At 54.9% G+C, this 9,901-nt stretch overlaps 1 protein-coding gene across 1 annotated transcript in view; it reads left to right on the top strand.

Moving 5' to 3' along the window:
- Nucleotides 1-7,221: 7,221 nt before the first annotated feature.
- Nucleotides 7,222-9,901, top strand: part of LOC130079594 (1-phosphatidylinositol 4,5-bisphosphate phosphodiesterase beta-1-like) — a gene marked incomplete at its 3' end in the record, with an annotated part of 31,454 nt that continues 28,774 nt past the window's right edge. The window contains exons 1-2 of the mRNA XM_056244907.1: nucleotides 7,222-7,396; nucleotides 9,853-9,901. The exon at nucleotides 9,853-9,901 is cut by the window's right edge and continues 31 nt beyond it. Coding sequence (XP_056100882.1) covers nucleotides 7,304-7,396; nucleotides 9,853-9,901 — 142 coding nt within the window. The remainder of the gene's footprint in view (nucleotides 7,397-9,852) is intronic.

Raw genomic sequence — 9,901 nt, 5'->3', positions numbered from 1 at the left:
ACACGATGTCCATGTCTGTTCAGCAAAACTGATGGTAAATAATACAAGTGTGAAATGAACTTAATATTTTGTCTCCTCTATAACAGTAATGTGTGATGAGCCCCCTTCATGGCCCTCATGTCCTGTTAGCAGCGCTCGATGACCCGGCTTTACTGGGACGAAGGGACTGGGATCGTCCGCCTGTGAGGAATGTGTGTGTGGCCCCGTCCCAGCGCAGGCGCTCGTGTGATAGCCCTTTAAATCAACACTTTTCATTTTATTGATTACGTGAGCAACTGCATATGCGGCCCGGTTCATTTCTATCGTCTGTCAGACGCTCGTGGATTTGCAGTCCAGGGCTGCGTTTCCCAAAAGCATCGTAAGCATAAGTAGATCGTAGATCCATTGCCACCGATAGACTCTGTACAATCAGCTCTCGATGCTGTGAGAAACAGTCCAGCTCTGAGGAATAGATGTGAGACGGACACTGGCCGTGTCTGCAGATTCCCCAGGCTAGTCAAGCCGGACCGGTCTGTGAGTCCTCGGACACCTGTCCGTACAGTAACCGTGAGATATGACTGAGGTCAGGCTCAGGTGCAGGTGTGTGTGTGCAGGCTCAGGTGCAGGTGTGTTGTGTGCAGGCTCAGGTGCAGGTGTGTGTGTGCAGGCTCAGGTGCAGGTGTGTGTGTGCAGGCTCAGGTGCAGGTGTGTGTGTGCAGGCTCAGGTGCAGGTGTGTGTGTGCTGGCTCAGGTGCAGGTGTGTGTGTGCAGGCTCAGGTGCAGGTGTGTGTGTGCTGGGCTCAGGTGCAGGTGTGTGTGTGCAGGCTCAGGTGCAGGTGTGTGTGCAGGCTCAGGTGCAGGTGTGTGTGTGCAGGCTCAGGTGCAGGTGTGTGTGTGCTGGCTCAGGTGCAGGTGTGTGTGTGCAGGCTCAGGTGCAGGTGTGTGTGTGCTGGCTCAGGTGCAGGTGTGTGTTGTGCAGGCTCAGGTGCAGGTGTGTGTGTGCAGGCTCAGGTGCAGGTGTGTGTGTGCTGGCTCAGGTGCAGGTGTGTGTGTGCTGGCTCAGGTGCAGGTGTGTGTGTGCTGGCTCAGGTGCAGGTGTGTGTGTGCAGGCTCAGGTGCAGGTGTGTGTGTGCAGGCTCAGGTGCAGGTGTGTGTGTGCAGGCTCAGGTGCAGGTGTGTGTGTGCTGGCTCAGGTGCAGGTGTGTGTGTGCAGGCTCAGGTGCAGGTGTGTGTGTGCAGGCTCAGGTGCAGGTGTGTGTGTGCAGGCTCAGGTGCAGGTGTGTGTGTGCAGGCTCAGGTGCAGGTGTGTGTGTGCAGGCTCAGGTGCAGGTGTGTGTGTGCTGGCTCAGGTGCAGGTGTGTGTGTGCTGGCTCAGGTGCAGGTGTGTGTGTGCTGGCTCAGGTGCAGGTGTGTGTGTGCTGGCTCAGGTGCAGGTGTGTGTGTGCAGGCTCAGGTGCAGGTGTGTGTGTGCAGGCTCAGGTGCAGGTGTGTGTGGTGCAGGCTCAGGTGCAGGTGTGTGTGTGCAGGCTCAGGTGCAGGTGTGTGTGTGCAGGCTCAGGTGCAGGTGTGTGTGTGGCAGGCTCAGGTGCAGGTGTGTGTTGTGCAGGCTCAGGTGCAGGTGTGTGTGTGCAGGCTCAGGTGCAGGTGTGTGTGTGCAGGCTCAGGTGCAGGTGTGTGTGTGCAGGCCTCAGGTGCAGGTGTGTGTGTGCAGGCTCAGGTGCAGGTGTGTGTGTGCAGGCTCAGGTGCAGGTGTGTGTGTGCAGGCTCAGGTGCAGGTGTGTGTGTGCAGGCTCAGGTGCAGGTGTGTGTGTGCCAGGCTCAGGTGCAGGTGTGTGTGTGCAGGCTCAGGTGCAGGGTGTGTGTGTGCAGGGCTCAGGTGCAGGTGTGTGTGTGCAGGCTCAGGTGCAGGTGTGTGTGTGCAGGCTCAGGTGCAGGTGTGTGTGTGCTGGCTCAGGTGCAGGTGCTGTGTGTGCAGGCTCAGGTGCAGGTGTGTGTGTGTGCAGGCTCAGGTGCAGGTGTGTGTGTGCAGGCTTCAGGTGCAGGTGTGTGTGTGCAGGCTCAGGTGCAGGTGTGTGTGTGCAGGCTCAGGTGCAGGTGTGTGTGTGCTGGCTCAGGTGCAGGTGTGTGTGTGCAGGCTCAGGTGCAGGTGTGTGTGTGCAGGCTCAGGTGCAGGTGTGTGTGTGCTGGCTCAGGTGCAGGTGTGTGTGTGCAGGCTCAGGTGCAGGTGTGTGTGTGCAGGCTCAGGTGCAGGTGTGTGTGTGCAGGCTCAGGTGCAGGTGTGTGTGTGCAGGCTCAGGTGCAGGTGTGTGTGTGCAGGCTCAGGTGCAGGTTGTGTGTGTGCAGGCTCAGGTGCAGGTGTGTGTGTGCTGGCTCAGGTGCAGGTGTGTGTGTGCAGGCTCAGGTGCAGGTGTGTGTGCTTGCAGGCTCAGGTGCAGGTGTGTGTGTGCAGGCTCAGGTGCAGGTGTGTGTGTGCTGGCTCAGGTGCAGGTGTGTGTGTGCAGGCTCAGGTGCAGGTGTGTGTGTGCAGGCTCAGGTGCAGGTGTGTGTGTGCAGGCTCAGGTGCAGTGTGTGTGTGCAGGCCTCAGGTGCAGGTGTGTGTGTGCATGCTCAGGTGCAGGTGTGTGTGTGCAGGCTCAGGTGCAGGTGTGTGTGTGCAGGCTCAGGTGCAGGTGTGTGTGTGCTGGCTCAGGTGCAGGTGTGTGTGTGCAGGCTCAGGTGCAGGTGTGTGTGTGCAGGCTCAGGTGCAGGTGTGTGTGTGCAGGCTCAGGTGCAGGTGTGTGTGTGCAGGCTCAGGTGCAGGTGTGTGTGTGTGCAGGCTCAGGTGCAGGTGTGTGTGTGCAGGCTCAGGTGCAGGTGTGTGTGCAGGCTCAGGTGCAGGTGTGTGTGTGCTGGCTCAGGTGCAGGTGTGTGTGTGCTGGCTCAGGTGCAGGTGTGTGTGTGCAGGCTCAGGTGCAGGTGTGTGTGTGCAGGCTCAGGTGCAGGTGTGTGTGTGCAGGCTCAGGTGCAGGTGTGTGTGTGCAGGCTCAGGTGCAGGTGTGTGTGTGCAGGCTCAGGTGCAGGTGTGGTGTGTGCAGGCTCAGGTGCAGGTGTGTGTGTGCAGGCTCAGGTGCAGGTGTGTGTGTGCTGGCTCAGGTGCAGGTGTGTGTGTGCAGGCTCAGGTGCAGGTGTGTTGTGTGCAGGCTCAGGTGCAGGTGTGTGTGTGCAGGCTCAGGTGCAGGTGTGTGTGTGCAGGCTCAGGTGCAGTGTGTGTGTGCAGGCTCAGGTGCAGGTGTGGTGTGTGCAGGCTCAGGTGCAGGTGTGTGTGTGCTGGCTCAGGTGCAGGTGTGTGTGTGCAGGCTCAGGGTTGCCAGGTGTGTGTGTGCAGGCTCAGGTGCAGGTGTGTGTGTGCAGGCTCAGTGCAGGTGTGTGTGTGCAGGCCTCAGGTGCAGGTGTGTGTGTGCAGGCTCAGGCAGGTGTGTGCAGGCTGAGGTGTGTGTGTGCAGGCTCAGGTGCAGGTGTGTGTGTGCAGGCTCAGGTGCAGGTGTGTGTGTGCAGGCTCAGGTGCAGGTGTGTGTGTGCAGGCTCAGGTGCAGGTGTGTGTGTGCAGGCTCAGGTGCAGGTGTGTGTGTGCAGGCTCAGGTGCAGGTGTGTGTGTGCTGGCTCAGGTGCAGGTGTGTGTGTGCAGGCTCAGGTGCAGGTGTGTGTGTGCAGGCTCAGGTGCAGGTGTGTGTGTGCAGGCTCAGGTGCAGGTGTGTGTGTGGCAGGCTCAGTGTCGCAGGTGTGTGTGTGCTGGCTCAGGTGCAGCGTGTGTGTGTGCAGGCTCAGGTGCAGGTGTGTGTGTGCAGGCCTCAGGTGCAGGTGTGTGTGTGCAGGCTCAGGTGCAGGTGTGTGCTGTGCAGGGCCTCAGGTGCAGGTGTGTGCTGTGCTGGCTCAGGTGCAGGTGTGTGTGTGCAGGCTCAGGTGCAGGTGTGTGTGTGCAGGCTCAGGTGCAGGTGTGTGTGTGCAGGCTCAGGTGCAGGGCAGGTGTGTGTGTGCTGGCTCAGGTGCAGGTGTGTGTGTGCAGGCTCAGGTGCAGGTGTGTGTGTGCAGGCTCAGGTGCAGGTGTGTGTGTGCTGGCTCAGGTGCAGGTGTGTGTGTGCTGGCTCAGGTGCAGGTGTGTGTGTGCAGGCTCAGGTGCAGGTGTGTGTGTGTGCAGGCTCAGGTGCAGGTGTGTGTGTGCAGGCTCAGGTGCAGGTGTGTGTGTGCTGGCTCAGGTGCAGGTGTGTGTGTGCTGGCTCAGGTGCAGGTGTGTGTGTGCAGGCTCAGGTGCAGGTGTGTGTGTGCTGGCTCAGGTGCAGGTGTGTGTGTGCTGGCTCAGGTGCAGGTGTGTGTGTGCAGGCTCAGGTGCAGGTGTGTGTGTGCAGGCTCAGGTGCAGGTGTGTGTGTGCTGGCTCAGGTGCAGGTGTGTGTGTGCAGGCTCAGGTGCAGGTGTGTGTGTGCTGGCTCAGGTGCAGGTGTGTGTGTGCTGGCTCAGGTGCAGGTGTGTGTGTGCAGGCTCAGGTGCAGGTGTGTGTGTGCAGGCTCAGGTGCAGGTGTGTGTGTGCTGGCTCAGGTGCAGGTGTGTGTGTGCTGGCTCAGGTGCAGGTGTGTGTGTGCAGGCTCAGGTGCAGGTGTGTGTGTGCTGGCTCAGGTGCAGGTGTGTGTGTGCAGGCTCAGGTGCAGGTGTGTGTGTGCAGGCTCAGGTGCAGGTGTGTGTGTGCTGGCTCAGGTGCAGGTGTGTGTGTGCTGGCTCAGGTGCAGGTGTGTGTGTGCAGGCTCAGGTGCAGGTGTGTGTGTGCAGGCTCAGATGCAGGTGTGTGTGTGCAGGCTCAGGTGCAGGTGTGTGTGTGCAGGCTCAGGTGCAGGTGTGTGTGTGCTGGCTCAGGTGCAGGTGTGTGTGTGCAGGCTCAGGTGCAGGTGTGTGTGTGCAGGCTCAGGTGCAGGTGTGTGTGTGCAGGCTCAGGTGCAGGTGTGTGTGTGCAGGCTCAGGTGCAGGTGTGTGTGTGCTGGCTCAGGTGCAGGTGTGTGTGTGCTGGCTCAGGTGCAGGTGTGTGTGTGCAGGCTCAGGTGCAGGTGTGTGTGTGCAGGCTCAGGTGCAGGTGTGTGTGTGCAGGCTCAGGTGCAGGTGTGTGTGTGCAGGCTCAGGTGCAGGTGTGTGTGTGCTGGCTCAGGTGCAGGTGTGTGTGTGCTGGCTCAGGTGCAGGTGTGTGTGTGCAGGCTCAGGTGCAGGTGTGTGTGTGCTGGCTCAGGTGCAGGTGTGTGTGTGCAGGCTCAGGTGCAGGTGTGTGTGTGCTGGCTCAGGTGCAGGTGTGTGTGTGCTGGCTCAGGTGCAGGTGTGTGTGTGCTGGCTCAGGTGCAGGTGTGTGTGTGCAGGCTCAGGTGCAGGTGTGTGTGTGTGTGTGCAGGCTCAGGTGCAGGTGTGTGTGTGCTGGCTCAGGTGCAGGTGTGTGTGTGCTGGCTCAGGTGCAGGTGTGTGTGTGCAGGCTCAGGTGCAGGTGTGTGTGTGCAGGCTCAGGTGCAGGTGTGTGTGTGCTGGCTCAGGTGCAGGTGTGTGTGTGCAGGCTCAGGTGCAGGTGTGTGTGTGCTGGCTCAGGTGCAGGTGTGTGTGTGCTGGCTCAGGTGCAGGTGTGTGTGTGCAGGCTCAGGTGCAGGTGTGTGTGTGCAGGCTCAGGTGCAGGTGTGTGTGTGCAGGCTCAGGTGCAGGTGTGTGTGTGCAGGCTCAGGTGCAGGTGTGTGTGTGCTGGCTCAGGTGCAGGTGTGTGTGTGCTGGCTCAGGTGCAGGTGTGTGTGTGCTGGCTCAGGTGCAGGTGTGTGTGTGCAGGCTCAGGTGCAGGTGTGTGTGTGCAGGCTCAGGTGCAGGTGTGTGTGTGCTGGCTCAGGTGCAGGTGTGTGTGTGCAGGCTCAGGTGCAGGTGTGTGTGTGCTGGCTCAGGTGCAGGTGTGTGTGTGCAGGCTCAGGTGCAGGTGTGTGTGTGCAGGCTCAGGTGCAGGTGTGTGTGTGCAGGCTCAGGTGCAGGTGTGTGTGTGCAGGCTCAGGTGCAGGTGTGTGTGTGCAGGCTCAGGTGCAGGTGTGTGTGTGCTCATCGGGTTCGTCACATACCCCTTTTCCACCAAGGCAGAGCTGGTGCTGGTTCGGAGCCAGAGTTTCAATTCGGTTCTTTGTTTTTCCACACGCTAAGCACCAGCTCCGAACCAGGAAAAGTGGTTCTTAAGTAGCACCAAATCATTGCTGGTCTAGAACAGAGCCAAGTAAGAACCGCTTGCGTCAGGGGCTGGGGCGGGGTTACCGTGACCAACAAGACGAATAGAAACTTGTGACCGCCATTTTTAAATAGCAGCTAGTCGAGCTAATAGCAGCTAGTCGAGCTAATAGCAGTAGTCGAGCTAATAGCAGCTAGTCGAGCTAATAGCAGCTAGTCGAGCTAATAGCAGCTAGTCGAGCTAATAGCAGCTAGTCGAGCTAATAGCAGCTAGTCGAGCTAATAGCAGCTAGTCGAGCTAATAGCAGCTAGTCGAGCTAATAGCAGCTAGTCGAGCTAATAGCAGCTAGTCGAGCTAATAGCAGCTAGTCGAGCTAATAGCAGCTAGTCGAGCTAATAGCAGCTAGTCGAGCTAATAGCAGCTAGTCGAGCTAATAGCAGCTAGTCGAGCTAATAGCAGCTAGTCGAGCTAATATAGCAGCTTGATTATAATATCCGTCTATAAGTTACGGCGAGCTGCACAAACGCGTTGGATTCCGATGTATTTTTGCAAACCCATGAGCCTCCATAGTAACGCAACGTCCGTTATTGTTGATGGCTTGTTCGAGATGCATCGGCGCGGCGCGGACCGATCAGAGCTGCGGGAGTGTGTGGAGATCATACGACTCCTTGTGCTTTTGGGTCGCTTTCGCAGTGCTCTGATGTCATGCGGCGATCGATCTGCCAGAAGCCGATGCATCTCGAACAAGCCTGGCGTGTTTGTGTTTGGCGCTACCGCACTAGCGTTGCTGGGCAACATGAGACGTATGCAGTGACGTAAGATCTGGCTCTGCTGTGGCTCTCTAGCCGGTGGAAAGGCAAACCGGTTCTTAGTAAGCTTGCCAGTCGAACCAACTCCGGACCAGCTCTGGCTCTGAACCAGCACCCGGTTCTTGTTGGTGGAAAAGGGGTAACAGTGATGCTCGACCACAGAAGAGGATCCGGGAGATCCACACTGGAACACGGCCCGACTGATCCGGCCCAGCACTGATCTGACCGGATGTGTTGTGTTGTGTGTGACGCGTGTGTGTGGCTGCTCAGGAGCCGAAGCTGCGGGAGCTGCTGGACGTGGGGACTCTGGAGGGGAAGATGGAGGACCGGACGCTCACTGTGGTCAGCGGTCAGGACATGGTCACCATCTCCTACTACAACTTCGTGGCCTTTCATGAGGAGGTTGCCAAGGTAACGCTGCGCCTTACACCACACCATAACCAGGATACGTGTGTGATTACAGGCGTGTGTGTGTGTGCGTGTCTGTGTGTGTGTGTGTGTGTGTGTGTGCGTGCGTGCGTGCGTGCGTGTGTGCGTGTGTGTGTGTGTGTGCGTACGTGTGTGTGTGTGTGTGTGTGTGTGTGTGTGTGGTAACGCTGCTCCAATACTACACTATAACCAGGATACGTGTGTGATTACAGGCGTGTGTGTGTCTGTGTGTGTCTGTGTGTGTGTGTGTGTGTGTGTGTGTGTGTGTGTGCGTGTGTGTGTGCGTGTCTGTGTGTGTGTGTGTGTGTGCGTGTCTGTGTGTGTGTGTGTGTGTGTGTGCGTGTCTGTGTGTGTGTGTGTGCGTACGTGTTTGTGTGTGTGTGTGTGTGTGTGGTAACGCTGCTCCAACACTACACTATAACCAGGATACGTGTGTGATTACAGGCGTGTGTGTGTCTGTGTGTGTCTGTGTGTGTGTGTGTGTGCGCGTGTGTGTGTGTGCGTGTCTGTGTGTGTGTGTGCGCACAAAACTTGCATCACAATGTGTAATTGTGATTGTCAAAACATTAATTTTATTTTTTAGTGACAACATGTTATAATGTTTACATGGTTACTGAGGCTACTGTTTGTATTATTGCTTAACACAATTTTCATGATTTCAATTAAATTCTTGGATTTAATTTCAATCTTGATTCAATATTGACTCATTTGGATAAATATTAGGTAGGCTACAGTAGATAGCCTGCATTTAAATGTTTCTCAAGAAAAAATATATCTCACATAATGCTGTAAACATACAGAGAGAAATTAAATATAATCCATACAATATAAATATAATAATAATATAAATATAAAAATGTAATATGCCGTAATTTTCATTATAATAACAATTATATAATGACAAGTACATATATTAAAATATGTAATATAGTGCACATATTTAGCAAAATACTCCTCTCTATAGCTATTTTCTTATAGTCAACTAACATTAAATGGCTTTCCTGAGGTAAATGTAACGTTCTGTGACATAATTGTTCTCCTGCAGTGTTATTGACCTCTTTCCGTGGTTGAAAAACACTGATTGATCGAAAGTACGTACCTTTCGGTGGGTTGTACTGTATCTTTAATAAAAAGTAACAGATGATCGGTTTACTTGATCTGAGGCGCGCGATCTGTCACGTCACATTTACAAGCAGCAAAACAGTATTTATTGTCTGAATTCCGTTATAAAACCCGAGAGCTGATATTTTTTTCATATCAAAAGTAACCTGCTCTGTCTAGTCTGTCGGTGTCAGTGTCCTCTTTGCTCCGCGATTTTTCTCTGCGTGAGAAAATGGATGTGTGGCGCGAGACCGTGTGAAAGTGTCAATTGCGTGAGTCTCAAGCTGAATGCGTGAGAGTTGGCAGCCATGCGGGGGATAAATAGTCGGCAGCGTTCCTCCTTCCGCCGTGCTTCTTCTCCATGTGAGGATTGTTTACATTAGACTAGAGTGCGCACTGCATGCACACAGTGCTAAATACATGTGATGTGGGGATTGTTTACATCAAAGTGCACATGTGTTTTGCGCAGCATATAGGCCTACGCATTGTTTTTTAAGCGGTTGATGGAAAATAAGCTGATGCGCGTTCTAAAAATCTAAATTCGGATCTATTATTTTTCACGGTATTTCGAAGTCCCCGCGATAACAATATCGTGCATATTCATTACCGCGATTTATCGCATTACCGAATACCGGCACATGTCTAGTGTGTGGTAACGCTGCTCCAACACTACACTATAACCAGGATACGTGTGTGATTACAGGCGTGTGTGTGTGTGTGTGTGTCTGTCTGTGTGTGTGTGTGTGTGTGCGTGCGTGTGTGTGTGTGTGCGTGTCTGTGTGTGTGTGTGTGTGTGTGTGTGTGTGTGTGCGTGTGTGTGTGTGTGTGCGTGTCTGTGTGTGTGTGTTTGTGTGCGTACGTGCGTGTGTGTGTGTGCGTGTCTGTGTGTGTGTGTGTGTGCGTGGTAACGCTGCTCCAACACTACACTATAACCAGGATACGTGTGTGATCAGCCGTCACTCGTCTCAAAGCATCTCTTCAAAACTGTCAAACGTTCAGTGTCTCTCTTTAAATCACCCATTCCATAACTCATTTAGGAAGATATGCTTTAGGAAGATATGCTTTAGGAAGATATGCTTTAGGATGATATGCTTTAGGAAGATATGCTTTAGGAAGATATGCTTTAGGAAGATATGCTTTAGGAAGAGTTACACATGTAAAGCACACAGCGATGCACAATCCAACACTATCCATCACACACTGTGATCTGCAAATGTGAGCGAGGCCGATAGTTTTATGATATTTATGATGATCTTGTCATATTAATGCTGGTCTGTTCCGAGTGGATTGAAGGCCGGTCTGCTGATGTGTGTGTGTGTGTGTGTGTGTGTGTGCAGGAGTGGGCCGAGCAGCTCTTCAGCCTGGCCTCAAACCTGCTGGCGCAGA

This window comes from Rhinichthys klamathensis, unplaced genomic scaffold, assembly GCF_029890125.1.
Source record: "Rhinichthys klamathensis goyatoka isolate OS25496 unplaced genomic scaffold, OSU_Roscu_1.1 h1tg001145l_1, whole genome shotgun sequence".
In the NCBI taxonomy this organism is placed as follows: domain Eukaryota; kingdom Metazoa; phylum Chordata; class Actinopteri; order Cypriniformes; family Leuciscidae; genus Rhinichthys; species Rhinichthys klamathensis.
Note: the sequence above shows the minus strand (reverse complement) of the source record. Positions and strands in the feature narration are given on the sequence as shown.